A 19,277-nucleotide genomic window follows, 5' to 3' on the forward strand; every position below is an offset into this window, starting at 1 on the left:
GTGCTGTGCAACTGAAACTAGTCAACAACTGGACATTTGCCCCTCAGGAAAAGCCCTCTCTAAAAATCAGACTGTAAACAGCTAAGCCCCCAGGGATAAGTTGGGAAACTGTATGATGGCAGCAGGCTCCACATCACCCCCTACACCCCTTAACCACACACTGACAGATCTAGTGAATACAATTTGGAAAATCATAAATAAATAAAAAACATGGGATGGCTGAGAAGACTCACACTAGAAGCCCCTCTATGGGACTCAGTTATCCTAGGCGCATGCGCAGGCTAGAATGCAGATCCAGTAGGGCCTGATTCGGATATCGAAACTGGGTGACATGTGGAGACCGTAGGGCCAGATCCCTTTCTCTGAGTTCCAATCCCAACTCGAGATGACTCCATTGCAACACTTCCAAGTCCAAAACACCTGCTGAGAATACAGAGACAAACTATGAGAAGTTCCGGAGGTGACGCTGCTGGGATATAAGCTACTGCTGTCCCTTGTGTACAGCCACACAATCTCACTCACAGACTAGACACTGGTGGCCAATTGCCAACCTTCCCAGGCTACGTTGCTGGGAAGTGGACCTGGGGGTGCTCACGGACGAGGACAGGGGAGAGGTATGCCGTCATCCCCACAAGGGCTGTGTTTTGAATGATGCAGCTGAAAATCCTACACCGCACATACATTACCAGAAGTCGAGTTCTCCTGGTGGATAGGGTTGACAATGACAAATGTATACAGGGCTATGGCCACCCCAGGACTCTGGTGCACACAATATGGGAATGTCAACTCATCAAACGATACTGGACTCGAATAGGGAAATGCTTCTCCAAAGTGGTTGAGATCTCAGGGGAGGAGACACGAAAACTCGACACGCTAGGGATACGGTGGGACCAAAATGTTTCCTAAACATACATTACTTTTCTGCAACGTAACACTTAAAACAGCACAAAGAGATGTTGCTCATAGATGGGGAGCAGGGATGCATCCACCATATCACAATGGAAGGCAGGGATGGATTACGGCATTGCACACAATATATAAAAGTAGAGGTTTCCCCAGGAAATTACAAAAAAATATAGGGAGTATGGGGGGGGGGGGGATAGAGGGATCTTGGAGACAACGATATTTTGTATAAGGAGCAACCTAACATCCAATGATTGGGTGCTGTGAGATGTCCATGTCGGATGTCTTTTCTGTGTTGTTGTTTACTACATAATAAAAAGAATGAAAAAAAAGAATTAAGTCAGCAAAGAGGTATGGCGCTCCTTGGACCATCCTGAATTAAGGGACAGACTGTAAATCATACTCTGCCCTGGTAGTCCAATGCCACACTGAAGCAGGCAAGCAGATGGAACAAGCAAACTTGACCCTTTCCAGATGGCTCGGGAATGAGATGGAGGAATCTCCCCCATCCAAATATCTTCAGCTGCATTTTAATTCATGTCAATGGCCAGATGCAGAGGACGCTGGCTCTTGCCGTCCTTTGGTTACCAGATGATGGGATGACTGTTTCCTGCAGCCACAGTGACATCTCACAAAAGGTACACATGAAAGGCAACAGGTGTTCCACAAAAAGGAGCTGCCAAAAGGAAGAAAAAGCCTTGCCTGCATAAAAAACCTTTTATGTCGAAAAAAGTCAGAAAGCATAAGCTGAAAATAGCACAGGGCTGTAGAAATGTATTTTATAGCACACATTTCAGAAAGTCTGGCTAAAAAGGTATGGCATTTACAGGAGTTTCAGAAGGTGAGCTAATGAATTATTCTAATATTTGACTGTGCTCCAGAGGACGATAAAGCAATATTTCAACTATCTAAGCGTCTCGAAAAACATTCCGTGCCAGATACAAAAACACAGATGCTTAGCGGCAAAAAAAACTTTGCCACAGAGCAGTTCGTGCTGCCAGGGCTGCTGTTAACATTGCTAGGTCTAGGACAAGAAATTCTAGAGATTCATGCTACAGACATTTAAGTTATCATTTAGGTTGTCACACAGGTCCAGGCTGCAGACACTCAAGTTATCCATTTGAGTACAATTACTCTTTTAAATCCAGTGTCTTCATTGCCCTAGGTTGGAAAACACCACTGCTATACCAGAACTCACATTGTGAGGTTATGTACAGGACCACTGTAAAGCCAGTAGCCATGTTTCCTTGGCATGTAAAAAATCGCTGCAAGGCAATTATTCACATTATTCTAGTATGTACAGAACTACGGTGATGTTTCAATTCACATCTCCCATATATACGAGCACCACTGTCATGTCCAAAAAATATTTACCTCGCTAAGTAAAGATTTGATGATATTTCAACTACTGGTTCCTATTCAATCTCGGCAGGATTTCCTTACACTTCTGAAATAGTTTCCATCAGATCACTAGGATTAACTCCTCACAAAATAATCTTCGTTCCTGAGACTAATTTCAAAATGGCTGTTCGTTTCCCAGGTGTATGAGATTGGGCTTTATCAATACACTGCTCTGAGGAGCACAACATCCCCCTTGCACCCGACAGGTATCCAGAACTAATTACTAAGGCTACATAACTTCTGTGTTCAACGTCTTACATAGTTTTTCACTGAAACCTAAAGATTCCTTAAACTGGCATTTACTGTCCACTAAACTGTACATTATGGGGCTCAGAATTCCTCTGCAGAAAAGAAAACTGACATTCTGAAGGTATGCACTCTCGAAGGCGCTCTGTTGCGCTTCTTCTGGAAAGAAAAAAAACAAGACACTTTGTGCCTGATTTAGAACTTGGCAGGCAGGTTACTCTGTCACAATGGTGACAGATGTCCCATCCTCTGAGATCGAAATCCCATTAAATCCAATTGGACATTGATCACTGTTGTGACGGAGTAACCCGTCCTACAAGTTCTAAATCAGGTCCTTTATCTCTTCATCATAAGGAGTGCTTCTTATGCAAGTATTTTTAAGGAAACTAGGATATGCAATATTGAACATGAAACTATAATTAAGGTGCTATGCAATAGTCCTTCAGATGAAGTACTAAAATAGAACAGCTAATTCTCCACTGTCACCTCTTCAAGTAATATTCCCCATGCCATGAATTTAAAGTCTGTTATATGTATGGTGTGAATAGTCTGTCTTTTATTGCTGCATCCTATTTCCACTTGTATGTTGCTTTTATTTTATATTGTGTTTGTACTCTTACTTACGTCAACATCTGTGATCCAGAAAAAAAAGAGATGTAAATACTTTAAAAAAAGTTTGCTTTATGTACTTTCTTCTACAAATGTTTTATCTGCATTATATGGTGTTCAATCTATAGCACTATAACTTTTTTATTCGGTTGTGCTTTTGTAAAGTGCTTGGACACCTACTGGGCAAGGTACGTGATATATCATAAATAGATAGGCCATAAGGTCAGATTCTCCTGTGAGCACCATTATTAACCTGCTATATATTCAAACCCCACCCCATATGTACACACTTTGCACTGCGGGAGCCGTCTACCCAGGACAATTACTAGCCTGAATGCAAGTTGCTTAGTGCACTACTAGAGATATAGGCAGAACCCCGGGCTTCCTTCTTCCTCTATTGTACTTCTATTTTTGCTTCTGCAGGCTTTATACTCTAGCCTCCCACATTGGTAACCCAAAGACGAAACCAAAGCAGATGTGCACGCAAATACTTTGATGCAATGTCTTGCAGTCTGCTTGTTTTTCCAAACCGGAAGTGAAAGCTACCTATGAAAGAGTGAATCTTTGAGGCAAATGAGCATACAGGAAACTGAACTAGGTGCAGGCACTGTTATTGCGGAGTCCTGGATCATCCATCCCAGAAAGTAGCATCTTAGCCTGCAGTCCGCCAAGAAAATTCTAGAGCGCTTATAAGACAAGATGAACATGATCCAACTTGGCTAGTGGGCATGCTGGATATATGGATGGCTTATCCCAGTCACACATCGGATGACAAAGAATCCAAAAGGATCTAATGACACGTCCTTTTTGGACTAATGTGTGGTTCTGGAGTACACTAAGACCTGAAGGCAAATTTCAAGAAACTATTTAGAAGATGGCCCAACCTTTATGTCCTTTCCCCCATGGTGTTCTTTTAGTTGAAGCTGCAGCCAGCTGAGCAATCAAGGTAGAAATTGCTCACGTGAAGGAGAGCCCATCCTGCAAAAACATTTGCATCCTCGTAAGGATTCCAAAAAAGGCTTGAGGACCTTTGCTTTACCTCATGGCTCATATGAGTGGCAATATCAGCTATATTTGAGGGATGGCAGCTTGACATCTGGGCTGACAGACTTCTGCACTACTTCCATAGAGATGTATCAGCCTGGCCACCTCTCAGTTTTTTACTTGAGAGTAGTAATATGTGAGCATCTGTGTGGGCAGGAGAGGTCATTGTGCAAAGAAGGGGAGTCCAGAGGAAGAATTCTATATTGTGCCTCCAAGAGAAAGCAGAAAAGCAGATATGAGGGCGTCCTGATCCCAGTTTGAACGACGATAACCAACAATTACTCCCATCTCATCCTGGACACAATGTAGCTAACCAAGGGGTTTGGGGAATGGGCAAACAGGAGGTTTCCAGAGACTGAATGGCAAGTGAGTCTACAGTTAATACTTCTGCATTCCAGGCACATTACAGAAATCGCCTCAAGCTGAATGTGCCCATGCCCCAGTTGTGTCCACACCTCTTGGGTACTTTGCCACAGATGGTGACACTGCCCCATCTGTAATATGGATACCGGAAGCGCACATATGATCCAGTGCAACACAATGGGGGTATTTCCTCATTTGCAATGGGATTTGGGCCCATGTAAATGAGGGAACACTTTGCATTTGGGCCCGCACTGTGTGCATAGGCAATGATAAAGATGCTATCATGAGGCACACTGGTTGTTGGACACAGAGAGGTAGAGCAATGTCAGTGTGCACCGTAACGGCATCCCCAGGAAGGAGAGAAATGGCTACTATGGACCCTCCAGTCATCCTCCTGCAGGCGGGTGCAGTCACTCACTGCACCCATCTTTGCTGGGATCCCTTCCCTCTTTGAAACGGAGGCTGTATCTCTGCCTGCTGTGAAAGGCAAACCAGGAGGCTTCATACAGATGGTCCGCCTTTCACTAAATGCGCGGGTCAGAGTGCAGGGACAGGTTTGTGCAGCACTATACAAAGCGCATTGATTGGACTCACTGTCGCATTCCACAGCTGGTGGATACAGAAGAAGATGCAGCACAGAGTGGTACAGTGTGCTCTAGCCGTAATACCACCTTGGTGTCCTATTTGAGAAACTAATACTCCAGAACAGAGTAAGGCTGGGATAAGTAAAGCTTTCAACCACCAGCCAACACACACTCCTCTCCTGGAAAGCATGAGGCTTTGAGGGAGAGAAGGCAAGCTCCTGGGCAATGGGTAAATCAAAAAACTATAGCTCTCAGAAACCACATACAATTGTCCATCCTGGTAATTTACCTAGTAATTTGTACCATGTTGCCTGTCTGAACCATGACCACTTTGTTCCCTATCAAGAAAATGAAGGCTTTTAGTGCCCTGCCCACCTCACCGAGTTGGCTTCCAGTTAGTCGATCGGTCTACTTCTTTTCAGGTACATAAATCTTCCTAAGTATTGTTAATGTAGTCGGTAATGATCTGGAAATACTACTGAAAGAGGAAGGAGGACTGCTGTAATGTCACAACAATCACAAATTGACCACCGGGCCACAGAAACGAACACACTGTACGTAAAACTTTACCGTACATAGGTTTCAAAGAAGTGAAATCAAGTTAGGCGAATCGGCTAATTTTAAAGTACTACCAAGGACATATTTGCAGTAGGTTTGGTCTGTGTCTCCTCAACCAAATGATGTTTGATTAAGAATAGGATGATAGTGCCATAAAGAATATATGTTCGACTGCAGTTTACCTGAAGAACAAGTTACTTTCGGTAACGCAGTATCTGGTAAAGACTATCTAGCTGCAGATTTCTTGCCTTAGAATTTCCTGGCGTCGGCTTGGAATCCAGAATTTTTGCTGAGCAGTACCCTGCGCGCTCCATCGAGTGGCAATGTTCGGATCTGCGTGGCACGGTCGAAGCCGTCTGTGATGTCACAGTCACTTATAAAAGCACCACACAGGAGCACGTACGTCAATTCTTTTCCCCACCAACTTCCACACCAGAAGCGCAGACCCATGGATAGAACTAACAGTTCATCTGTGCAAAAAACTAGGGCCCTCAAAGGGGCAATCTCAGACCCTATTAGACATATCCGCAGAGCAGGGTGGCATGGGTGGGTGTAAGGAATCTGCAGCTAGATAGAGTCTCTACAAGATAATGTGTTACCGAAGGTAAGTAACTTGTTCATCTGAAAGAGACTTCTAGCTGCAGCTTCCTTACCTTAGAATAGATACACAAGCCATAACCTCCTGGCGGTAGGCTGCGGATAGATTTTCTTACACTAGAAAGTCCTGTAGGACCGAACGGGCAAAGTGTTCGTCTCTCCAAGCCTGATTGTCCAGGCAGTAGTGTTCTGCAAACGTGTGCAAGGATGCCCACGTTGCTGCCTTACCGATATCTAGGACTGTAACACCCAGTGCTAGCGCAGTTGTAGCAGCTTTGACCCTAGTAGAATGAGCCCTCAGGAGGCTGCTTCTTGGCCAGTGTGTAGCAGTGTAATGCAGAGAAGGACACAGTGCAAAATGGTTAGTTTCTGCACTGCCTGCCCCTTCTTTGCTTCCACGTACCCCACAAAGAGTTGGCCATCCACCGGAACTCATTTGTGCGGTCAAGGTAGAACGACAACTCTATTTTTGGGTCCAGTCAGTGGAATCGCTCCTCTTCCTTAGAGGGATGCTGTGGAGCAAAGGTGGTGGGCAGGACGATATTCTGACCCAGATGAAATGGGGTCACCACCTTGGGAAGGAAAGAGTCACATGTTTTGAGAACCACCTTGCCTGGAAACATGGTAAGATACGGTGGCTTAGATGAAAGAGCTTGCATCTCACTGGCAGATGTTATTGCCACTAAGAAGGCTGTCTTGATGGTGAGCAGCCGGAGGGAATAGTTGTGTAAGGGCTCGAAGGGAGTGCACATGAGAAATGTGAGGACCAGATTTAAGTCCCATTGAGGCATAACAAAGGGAGTAGGGGGAAACATATGTACCAGCCATTTAAGAAATCTATGTACAATAGGAGACTTGAAAAGTGAAGGCTGCTCAGGCAGCCGAAAAAACACAGATAAGGCAGAAAGATAGCCTTTGAGAGTACCCAAGTCAGAACCCTGCTGGGCAAGGGAAAGTATAAAGAGAAGGATGTCAGAAAGAGAAGCAGAAAGAGGATCAATAGATCTTTCTGCACAATAATATACAAAGCGGTTACAATGGTAGTCATATACCGTTTTAGTGGAGGGACGACTGGCTGCCAAAATAACTTTACAAGACTTTGGGAGGAAGGTCAAAGGCCGTCAACTGTCGCAGCTCAATTTCCACGCATGCAGACGCAGAGTTGACAGGTTCGGGTGGAGAACCTTCCCCTGATGTTGGGACAGAAGATCTTCCCAAAGGGGCAGCCTGATCGGAGAACCAATGCTCATTTTTAGAAGATCGGGATAACAGACTCTCTGAGCCCAGTCCGGAGCAACTAGGATTACTTGGGCCCAGTCATTCCTGATCTTCTTGAGAACTCTGGGCAGAAGTGGTATGGACGGAAATGCGTGTAGGAGGCCTGAACACCACTCACGACTAAAAGTATTGCCGAGTGATTGCTGCTTTGGAAACTCCAACACACACTACTGCTAACATTGTGCGTTCTCTGAGGAGACGAACAGATCTAACCAAGGCTCTCCCCACTGCTGCAAGAGTCCGTGCACCACCTCTGGGTGGAGACACCACTCGTGATCCGCTAGGCATCGACAGCTGAGTTAGTCTGCCCTGGCGTTCAGAGAACCTGCCAGGTGTTGAACCACCAGTGTTGAGCCCTGTTGTTCCAGCAATGTCCAGAGATGCAGGGCCTCTTGACAACAGGTCAACGACCCCACACCGCCCTGCTTGTTGCAGTACATTACAGCAGTGTTGTCCATGAACACCTGCACTATCTTCCCTTTTACAACAGGAAGAAATGCTTTCAATGCCAGTCTGATTGCCCGGAGCTCCAGTAAATTGATATGGATTACGGATTATGCCGGAGACCAGAGATTTCTAATTGCCACCTCTGCCAGATGGCCACCCTATCCTAGAAGTGACACATCTGTCACTACTGTGAGATCCGGCTGGCGAAAGGAGAGGAGTCTCCCTCTGCCCCAATCGCAGTTCACTAACCACCACTGCAAATCTTTTGCAGTTCCTTCTGCGATCTTAACAGTGTCAGTGAGATTCCCTGGATGCTGTGCCCACTGGAACTTCAGGTCCCACTGCAAAGCCCTCATATGCCATTTGGCATGCTTGACTAAGAGGATGCATGAGGCTATGAGGCCCAATAGCCTCAGAGTCTGTCTCACCGAAATCCAGGATGGAGGCAGAAACATAAGTAGTATAACCTGAATATCCTGGACTCACTGCTCGGAAGGATAAGCCCGAAACTGTACTGTGTCCAGAAGAGCGTCGATAAAAGAGAGCTTCAGAGAGGGAGTCAGGTTGAGTTTTGCGCATATATAGTGAACCCCAGCAAATGCAGGAGATTTGCCATAGTCTGAAGGTGGGTGACGAGAGTCTGGGGAGTAGGAGCCTTCAACATTTAGTCGTCGAGGTAGGTAAATACTGAAATCCCTAACCTGCGCAGATGAGCTGCTACTGTGTTTGTGAACACCCAAAGGGCACTGGTGAGACCGAAGGGGAGCACGTTAAACTGAACGTGCTCGTGGCCCACCTTGAACCGCAAGTAACACTGTGGGCTGGCAGGATGGGGATGTGAAAATACACATTCTGCAAGTCCAGCGCTACCATCCAGTCTCTTGGTCTAGGGCAAACAAAACCTGAGCAAGAGTGAGCATCTTGAATTTCTCCTTTTTGAGGAAGCGACTGACGTCCCATAAATCCAGAGAAGAGCGAAGACCCTTGTTCTTTTTTGGAATCAGAAAGTAGCAGGAATATCAACCACTGTCTACTTCGGACTTTGGGACCCTTTCTATGGCTCCCTTGGCCAAGAGAGACATTAAATCCTTGCGGGCAAGATTAAATGATCCTCCATCAGCTGTTCTTTCCATGGAGGGATAGAGGGAGTGAAAGACTGGAAGGGGAGGGAATAGCCCTTCTGTATGATCTGCAAAACCCATTTGTCCGATGTTATGGACCGCCAGTGAGGGAGATGAAATCGAATCCTCCCTCCAACTGGACGAATATGGTCTTGCAGAACCATACAAGGAGGGCTTAGGCTTTGTGGAAAAGGGGGGCTGGGTGGTGGCCGACCTCTGGCTAGACCCTCTGGGTCTGAAGGTACCACGATATTGCCCTAGAACTGGATGCTGTGATGATGGAGGACGGTGGCTGAGCTGTGGGTGGCATGGTACCCTGCCCCTTCCAGAGCCTCGAAAGGGGCAAAAGGCAGACTGCTGGCGAGCAGGCGCCGAGAGGCCAAAGGATCTGGCTGTAGCTTTTCACCGAACAGGCGCGAGCCATAGAAGGACATGTCCATATGGTTTGCCTGGACATCCCCCAAAAAGCCAGATGTATGAAGCCAGGCGTAGTGACGAAGGGCCTCCATCTATGAAATCGCCCTACCCAGCAAGTCAGTCGTTTCCAAACCACACCTTACTGTAAACTTTGCTGCATCTCTCCTATCTTTGACAGCTTGTGAGAGAGTGTCCTGCATGCCCTCTGGGACCTCTGGCAGCACCTGTGCCACTGTATACCATAAAGTATGGGAAAAATGGCCCTATAGGCATAGGGTGTTTACAGACCTTAATGCAGGCTAAAGGAAGAAAACATTTTCTCCCCAAGTTGATCTGGCCTCTTGTATTTCCTATCGGGGGGAGCGGAAGGGAAGGCACCATTGGAAGTGGAGGCCTGGACCACCAAGCTCTCCGGGGTGGGATGTTGGGTGAGGAAATTAGGATTATTTGGAGCTGAGCAATGGCAGCGGCCAATTGTCCTATTTGCAGGAGTGGCTGTGCTAGGTTTGGACCACATTCCCAGCAGGACATCAGTGTGGGATTCATGAAAGGGTAACATCGGTTCTGATTTGGAAACCCCCAGCTGAAGCACCTCAGTCAGGAGGTTAGTCCTGACCGGCACCGTAGGCAAATCCAGGTCCAAGACCTCAGCTGCCCTACGCACCACCATAGCATACGAAGCTCCTTCCTCCGTAGCCACAGTAGGAGGTGAGAACATGCCAGTACCTGGAGAGATGTCCAGTCCGTTGGCTTCTGTTAGTTCCTCATACCAGTGCATTTGCTCCAAACCATACTCTAATGGATTGTGAGACCCCTCCCATTCCTCGCCTGTGCCAGGCTGATCATAGTAAAACTCGGGCAATGATCTGGTCCCTGTCGGCGCCGAAGTCGGAATCGAGGTCGTATAACGCTGTTCCGTCTCCAGATCATCAGGTATCAAAAATGGGGCTCGCACCACCGCTAAGTATCGGTGGTGCGTCGACGTCGAGAGTAGCGTCGGAGGAGGCCAACTGGGTGCACTCTGCGTCGTTCTGGAATCGGAACCAAGAGACTCAATCGGCGCCGAGGCCAAAGCCACCACTGTGCAATCTGATGGGGCCCCTGCTGGCCCCAAAGGCGCACCAGTGGGGGCAGCCCGCTCAAATACGAGACACTTGGCCTCATCAAACTCTTGTAGTTGAGCGGGGGTTGCTCCGGCTCCTGAAAAAGAGGGGGGAGGCTCAGAGTCAGCCCTGGCATCAGTTCAGCGGAACCGTGCCTGGAACGTCGACGTTCCCGAGTCGCGTCGTTGGTCGACAGGCAGGGCGAAGTCGAAGTCCTCCTGGACTTCTTCTTCTTGTGCCTCTTCCCTGAGTGCCCGGAGGACCTATAGTCTGAAGAAGAGGACTTGGGGCTCCTGGAGCGGGCCCGCGACCTCCTCCTCGATCGGGACCATGACCTCCTAGGAGTGGCGCCAAGCGACATCGACTACCGGGCCGCCATGAGCTTCAGTGCCCACTCTCTCAAAGCTTTTGAGGCCATGGCCCAGCAGTCAGAACACAACTTTGAGTCATGGTCTCAGTCTAGGCACCAGAGACATACCTGGTGGGGCCCCGTCACCGACATCGCGCAATAGCAGGCACCACACGGATTGATCCCCATCTTCCTCAATGTCCTCTTGCAGAGACTTCAAAAAGACTCAACAAAATGATTGAAAAAGGCCCGTCAAAAAATCCAGAAGGTAGCTCGATTCCAGATCTGCGCTTAACCGGCGCTGAAGGAAAAGAACTGACGTATGCCAGGGTGGTGATTTCATAGGCAACCGTGACATCACAGATGGCTCCAACGACGACACCACCAGGATCCGAACGATGCCACCCGATGGCGCATGCAGGGTACTGCTCAGCAAAAATTCCAGATTCCAAGCTGACGTCAGGAAATTCTAAGGTAAGGAATCTGCAGCTAGAAGTCTCTATCAGATGATAACATACATCAAACATCTGTGCATGTCGCAGAGACTGGGATGGCAGGATGGGTAAGGGATTGTACACCGCATACAAACTAAAACTTAGGGGTAAAGCATTTATAACTTAGTTCGGAACCTCTCCAAAAACACTATATCGCCTAACAACTTCACTTGCCACAAAGTGATTTGAGCAAACAAGGATGCAAGAGAAGACCAGATGGATTTGGGTTTCCTGTAGTGCAAGCAGGTCTTCAAGACCGCTTAATTCAATACCTTTACATACAGAAAACAATAGTTGTGCGGATGACTTAGCCTTTTAAAACTGGTAAACCAAGTACTGCCCATTTAACAGGAAACAGAAAGTCAATGAGCGATTCCATCTTGGTACCTAGTGAGCAACCTAAATGGGAAGTAAAACATGTCATAAGGGAAGTCAATTAGACTCACAAAACTAGCTTGAAAGCTTACTTTGAGTGGTAAAAGAAAGTATATGGCAATCAGGACACAATGCATACAAATATTTCAGGATACTTTTCAAACTGTGTCAACATCAGTTTTGAAAGCCAATTTATGAAGCCAACATACCTGCCAATTCCTTAATGACTTGCTCCCTGTCCAAATGACCATTGTTTCGTGCCTTGTATGTTATCTGAAATGTTCCTTTATTGGGTGCTTTAAACCAAGGCTGGAAGAACGTCTCTGCATATTTCTTCATGTCTTCCAGGAAGGCCTTGCAGGTGCCAGAGAAAGGTAGCATTCGCAGAATAACGCGACTTTTCTGCTTTTTCGTAGTGTACAAATCTTTTAAAATGTAATGGACCAGCTTTTCAGGTTCTAAAAGATAATTAAAAGGAATGTTATTCAAATGTTTTTCAAAGGTTCTCCGTATATGAAAAACATTTTGTCCACCCACTACTAGCCTGTAAGAGATGCATTGACAACAGTTGTCTTACTTGCTCAAAATAGTGCATTCATTCTTCCAATCCTGAGACTGCAGGCTTTAACTTGATTAGTAGGTAGAGGCACAAAGAGGGCATATTGAATACTTTGCCCTTCTGATACATACCCAGTCAATCATTCACAAAGTAAATTGAAAAATATGAGGTATACACGTGCATGGTCTCACACAAATATAACAAACTGAGCTCCACGAACATTTCCAAACAACATTTAATTTGAAAACATGGTAACAGTTAACTCCCTCAGTTTTCTCTCTCCTACAGCTTTATTTATGTACATATAGAGAAGGACGCTCAATTAAAATAGGGCTTTCTGTAATTGTGCCGAGTGCAACGCTGTGATGTCTGGATTTTAGAAGTACTAGCCCAGCGCACAGATTACTATGTAAATCCATCGAGTACATATTACTGCATCCTATGGATACTAACTCACTACTACACCGCATCACAACAGCTTCGCTCAGCTGTACTGGATCACAGTGCACTGCTTCCTGGAGTCACTAATGTACCACCCTGCGCCTCAATGAAATAAAACAGTCCCACTAGAGCATACTGCATCCTACCCACGTTAACATACTTCGCTGTATCCTAGGGATAAAACTCACTTCAAAATGTGATACACTGTAAATTCACAGATCCACCAAAGTGTATCCTAGAGAGACTAACCCACGAAATGGCTACTCAGTGACTTGCACATAAAACAATGCACTTCATCGTATGGTCTCTAAGCCAACATATTGTGTTTTACAATGGTATATGTTGGGATCTATATCATCTCTACCATGCACCAGTTAAGCAGCCGTAGCTCAAGGCTTGAGGCACCTTGGTTGGTGATGTGCAAGAGTATGTGAATACCCTCCTGCACCTTCATAAATACCATCAGTCCTGTATGAGGTTCTCAGCTTTATTGTCCACCTCTTGGAGCAAAGAAAACTCATAGTTGGAGGTAATTGTTGATCTGCTATTCATGATACCTGATACAGTTTACAGAGTTTTGTCTTTCTCTTTAATGAGGCCATGTGTTGGAGGTATACCCTCCCCGAACATCGAAGCCAGAATAGCAAGGTATACATATATTGAGGGCAAAATATTGAATCCAAAGTATTGAAAGGTAAATTACGTATAGCTTTTCTATACCCAACTTCACATATACATGCATTGTCAAACTACATAGATGTGGAGCTAGGAATAGTAAATCTATACTCAATATGCACTTACTGTCTCAAAATTTTGGTCTTTGAAATTTTTTCACGATTGTAGGAGAAAGTGCCACTGTTGGCATGGTACCCCCCCCCCCACACTTTTTGTCTAGTGTTGATGTCAACTTTGAAAGTGTGCTGAGACACTGCTAACCAGGCCCCAGCACCAGTGTTCTTTCCCTAAACCTGTACCTTTGTTTCCACAATTGGCACAGCCCTGGCACACAGTTAAGTTCCTTGTAAAAGGTACCCATGGTACCAAGGGGCCTGTGGCCAGGGAGGGTCCCTAAGGGCTCCAGCATATAGTATGCTACCCTAGGGGACCCCCCCCCCCCACTCAGCACATGCACACTACCTGGCAGCTGGTGTGTGCTGGTGGGGAGAAACAGACAAAGTCAACATGACCCGCCCCCGCCCCTCAGGGTGCCATGCCCACAACCTACTGCCTGTGACATAGGTAAGTCACCTCTCTAACAGGCCTTACAGCCCTAAGGCAGGGTGCACTATACCACCGGTGCGGGTATAGCTGCATGAGCAATATGCCCTTACAGTGTCTTAAGTTCATTCTTAGACATTGTAAGTGCAGCGTATCCATATTGAGTATATGGTCTGGGAGTTTGTCATTACGAACTCCACAGCACCATAATGGCTCATCTGAATACTGGGAAGTTTGGTATCAAACTTCTCAGCACAATAAACCCACACTGATGTCAGTGTGGGATTTATTGAAAAATGCACACAGAGAGCATCTTAGAGATGCCCCCTGTATATTAGCCCAACTGCTAGTGTAGGACTGACTGGTCTGTGCCAGCCTGCCACTTTCAGACGAGCTTTTGACCACATGGGGTAAAAGTGCCCTGTGCACTCTGGTCAGAAACAAAGCCTCTCCTGGGTGGAGGTGCTTCACACCTCCCTCTGCAGGAACTGTAACACCTGGCAGTAAGTCTCACAGGCACAAGCCTCAGGTTACAGTGCCCAAGGGCACTCCAGCTAGTGGAGATGCCCACCCGCGGACAAAGCCCCACTTTTGGCAGCAAGTCTGGTGGGAAAATTAGGGAAAACAGGGAGGAGTGATCACCCCAGCCAGGACCACCCCTAAGGTGTCCAGAGCTGAGGTGACCCCCTTCCTGTAGAATCCGCCATCTTGGTTGGGGGGACAGGGACCAATAGGGATAGGAATGTGCTCCCTCCCCAACGGGAGTGGGCACAAGGAGGGTGTAGACACCGTCAGGGACAGTAGCCATTGGCTACTGCCCTCTGACCCCTAACACGCCCCTAAATCTAGGATTTAAGGGCCTCCCTGAACCCAGCTCACCAGATTCCTGACGACCTCACAAGAAGCAGAAAGACTGCTCAGCTGAAACCCCAGCAGAGAAGGAAAGGAGACAACTGACTTAGCCCCAGCCTTACGGGCCTGTCTCCTGCTTCAAAGAACCTGCAGAAGAAAAGCGATGCACTCTGCTGGTCCAGCGACCTCTGAAAAACCTCCAGAGGACGGCCTGCATCACAGAGGATCAAGAACTCCTGTGGACTGTGGCCCTGTCCAAAGAAAAAAAGAAGAAGAAACCTACAGCTAAGGACTCCCACCTCACTCCAGATGCCCGAGTCCTGACTTCTGTGCACCAGATGCCCACGGCTCGTGTCCAGGTGGTTCACCCATCAAGAAAGGGTCCCCAGATGGTTGGGAACAACAGCCCACCCTGGGTTGACCCCTGCAAACCTCCATGACAAAGCCTGCAGAGGATCCCCCCTGACTTCAAGCTCTGAACAAAATTATCCGACGCCTAAAGGACACACTGCACCCGCAGCCCCCAGGTCTTAGAGAAACGGACCCCCAGTGCAGCATCGTCCAGCAGGTGACCCTTTTCCCTGTCCAGCCAGTGGTTTGCACGAGAAGTCCCCATGGACCTCATCTGCAGCCTCAGAGTCACCCCCAGGGTCCCCTCACAGAGTCGCATTGAAAACCCGACGCCCTGTTTGCACCCTGCACCCCTAGTGCCGCTGAAGATGCGTGTTTGGTGCCTAATTGGCGCCCCTTCAGTGCTCTCTTGAAACACCCCCCACCCCCCCGGTCTGTCCTCCGAGTCGCAGGTACTTACCTACTGGCTGACCGGATTCTGAGTACCCCCTGTCCCATGATAATTTGGTACCTCTTTGACCTCTGCACCCGACCGGCCCCGTGTTGCTGGTGGTGGGTGTTTGGGGTTAACTTGAACCCCCAACGACGGAGTACCTAAACCCCGGAGATAGGAACTGTAAGTTGAATACTTACCTGGAAAACTATGCTATCTTTTCCTCCCTCGGGAACTGTTGAAAATTGCACTGTGTCCACTTTTAAAATAGCATTTTGCCATTTTAAAGAAAACTGTAAACATTGTTGATTCTATTCAAAGTTCTGATTATACATATGCAAAGTACCTTTCATTTTATGTACTTACCTGCAAACTGAATCTTGTGGTGCTAGAAATAAATTAACAAAATATATTTTTCTATATAAAATCCTATTGGTCTGGAGTTAAGTCACTGACTGTGTGTTTCTTCTATTGCTTGTGTGTACAACAAATGCTTAACTCTACCCTCGGATAAGCCTAACTGCTTGACCACACTAACACAAATCGAGCGTTAGTATTATCTATTTTATCCTCTGCGGAACCCCTGGACTCTACATCTCACTTTGATATGGTATATAGAGCCAGCTTCCTATAACGATATTCTTGTAACTTGATTTTCTTAACCTTAATATTCAGTAGTATAGTCTGTGATAGACACAGCTACATCCACATGTGCAGCTTAATTAATCAAGAATTGGCAAAACCAATAGGTCTGAAGTTGGTTGCCACCCTTTGGCAATTCTTTTTTTTGTTTTATCAGTTTTTACAAAATTGTTTTGTTCGGGAAACTGCTGGGCCCTTATTAAACCCAAAGAAAAACACTGGCAAGTGTTTTTCTGGTCTCAGAAAAGTACACCCAAAACTGAAGGGAACTACCTTGTGTGTGGATGTGCTCCTTATGAAAAGCGGCATGCTGTAATTCAAAGTAAAGACAGTCAATGGCTAAAGTGGACTAACATTGGCCCTTGATGCATGCTGGAGTGAGTGGAAGAAAACATAAATGACACATTCACAGACTAATGGATGAAATGTGGCTGGAAACCCCTATAATTAACTATGTTATATATATTTTTAGTAAAATCAACAGGTCTTGGCTAACACAGACCTAAAAAGCCATCTGTATGGCAATGGCTGCTAGCCTCTCCTTTGAGAAAGAAGGCAAGAAAAACAAGCACTGGCATAGCCAATAGGTCTTGCCTTTTGGGCCATGTAAGTGTTTAGACATGCAGCATATTATCCTTGGTTTCTTGTTTCCCTCAGCAAACCCATGCTGGATGACGCAGGCGAATAGACAGACATAACTGACGCTAGAAGTGTTGGAACTTACAAATGAAAGGTTGCCTGCTTTCAATAACTACTGTTCTTGATGTCACAGGCCAGGTGGAAGAACCGACATGTACAATCTGCAAGGGCAAGTGGAACATTACCTTGTACCACCAGCAGAAAAGAAAGCCAGCTGGTGGGTGTCAGAGCAGATTGTGGAGGCTTCATTGCAAGAAGGCCATACAAGTCAAAGTGTTTCAAGCTTGTGTGGAGGAGTGCAGCAGCTGCGATGCTGCAATTTTAGGTCAGCAGATGGGGTAAACAAAGATAGTCTGTAATGAGGATGCCGATCGCAATGTTATTCTAGTGCTCCGTGTAAATAAAAATTAAGCGCATGGCTGCCATGCTAAAAAATGAAGCTTGGCTTCAGTGAAGCGGGTGCATGCTGATAAAATAAATGCTGTGCGGCCTTTAAAATCATATAATTAAACAAAGTTTGTTCAATTTAATCACGCATACACACACTGCTTTCTCTATTCTGAAAAAAATATTTAAAAAAGGGCTTGCAAACATACGCTCACATTTGAACTATGTCTTCAGGCTGGAACAAACAGGAAACAAAGAAAACACTAACCCAGAAGATATGAAGTGACGGGCAAGTGGAGAGCAAGAGAAAGCCGGAGATTTTAAAAGCAGCAATGCGGAATGCTGCTAACGAGCTAGCTGACAGCATTTTGATATGAATGAGACGGGTTGGGGAGAAGAAACTGTCACAGAGTGGTTGAAGAGGAGGAGTTTTAAAGATACATTAACAAACAAATAAAGAGCAAGAGGTGGGCTGTAAGCTCACAAAGTAGATACAACACGTCTCGAAAAGATGGCGCAAGTGCTGTCTAGGCTCGACCTAAAAATGGAAGTAATAAAGGAAGGAAGGCAGAGAAAAAAGGAAGGAAGAAAGTCAAAAGGAAGAAAGGAGGGAAGAAGGCAAAAAGAAAGAAAATGAAAGAAAAAGATAGAAAGAAAGCAGAAGAAAGAAGGCCAGAAAAGGTGAAGGAGAGAACAAAAATGAGAGAAGAAAAGAAAAAGAAAATAGAAAGGCAAAAAGAAAGAACTAAAAAAGAAGGAAAATAGAAGAAGGAAGGAAAAACAGAAGAAAACAAGTAAAGAAGACAGCGAAGACAAGAAAGAAAGGGCAAAAAGGGAGAACGAAAATGGCAAAAAGGAGCAAGATGGAAAGAAAGAAGAGGAAAAGCACAGAAGGCAAGCAATAAAGAAGCAAAAATGAAAGACAAGGAAAGACGAGCATTGGCAGAATCGATAGGTCTCGCCTATACAAGAGTTATTGGCTTTGGCAATGTGTTTTGTCATGTTGTGCACTAGTGTGGCTGCTGTCCAGCATGGCTAACAGTGGCGTGGAGTGTTAAAGCAGAGTGGGGGAAATAGATCTGTGACTGGGGGTTAGGGTTTGAAAAATGTCAACAATCCGTCCATTTTATTTTGTGATATTACCTTGTGCACCCTAAGTGGCGAGGGTATGCCCAGACATGGGTCCTTTGTTTGCTGCACCACTGCATTCAAGCTAGCCGGGCTGATGAAGGGTGATACCCTGAAACAGGTCCTAGGATACTTGAATCCTGTCCAGGGAGGACCTGGCTTGGCAGTTCAGGCTGCACGGCTCCCATTGGGAGCAGGGTCAAGACTGATTTGCATATAGCTGGGTCTGAACTAGTGCGACATGGCAAGCAAAATAACGATGGATTAAACCCAGATCTGTGACTGGGGATGAGTGTTTGAAAGGTTTTAACACTCTGTCCATCATTTTATTTTATTTTGTGATATTGCCTGGGGGAGTAGAATGTCATAGTGGATTTGTTGGAGTGACGTAAAGTGGACTAAGGGGAGCAGAGTGCTGTGGATTTGAGTGAAGTTCAGTGGCAGAGATGTCGTGGAGTGGGTTGGAGTGGATTTAGGTAGTGGGGTGGACTGGATTGAGTAGAGTGGGTGGACTGGATTGAGTAGAGTGGGTGGACTGGATTGGGGTGGGGTGGATTGAAGTGGGGTTGATATAAGTGGGGGGACTGGAGGGGGTTGTGGTGGATTGGAATGGAGTGGGTGGACTGGATTGAAGTAGGGTGGATTGGTGTGAGGTGGATTAATTGGAGAGGGGTGGACTGGATTGAAGTGGGGCAGATTAAGGTGGTTTCCCAGAGGGGTGGATTGGACTGAAGCAGG

General features: G+C 46.3%; 1 protein-coding gene across 1 annotated transcript in view; it reads right to left on the minus strand.

The window, feature by feature from the left end:
• THUMPD1 (THUMP domain containing 1) overlaps window positions 1-19,277 on the minus strand; it is a 65,212-nt gene that overhangs the window by 10,467 nt on the left and 35,468 nt on the right. Inside the window, exon 3 of the mRNA XM_069210270.1 lies at window positions 12,099-12,347. Coding sequence (XP_069066371.1) covers window positions 12,099-12,347 — 249 coding nt within the window. The remainder of the gene's footprint in view (window positions 1-12,098; window positions 12,348-19,277) is intronic.

The sequence above is a fragment of the Pleurodeles waltl genome, chromosome 10 (assembly GCF_031143425.1).
Source record: "Pleurodeles waltl isolate 20211129_DDA chromosome 10, aPleWal1.hap1.20221129, whole genome shotgun sequence".
In the NCBI taxonomy this organism is placed as follows: domain Eukaryota; kingdom Metazoa; phylum Chordata; class Amphibia; order Caudata; family Salamandridae; genus Pleurodeles; species Pleurodeles waltl.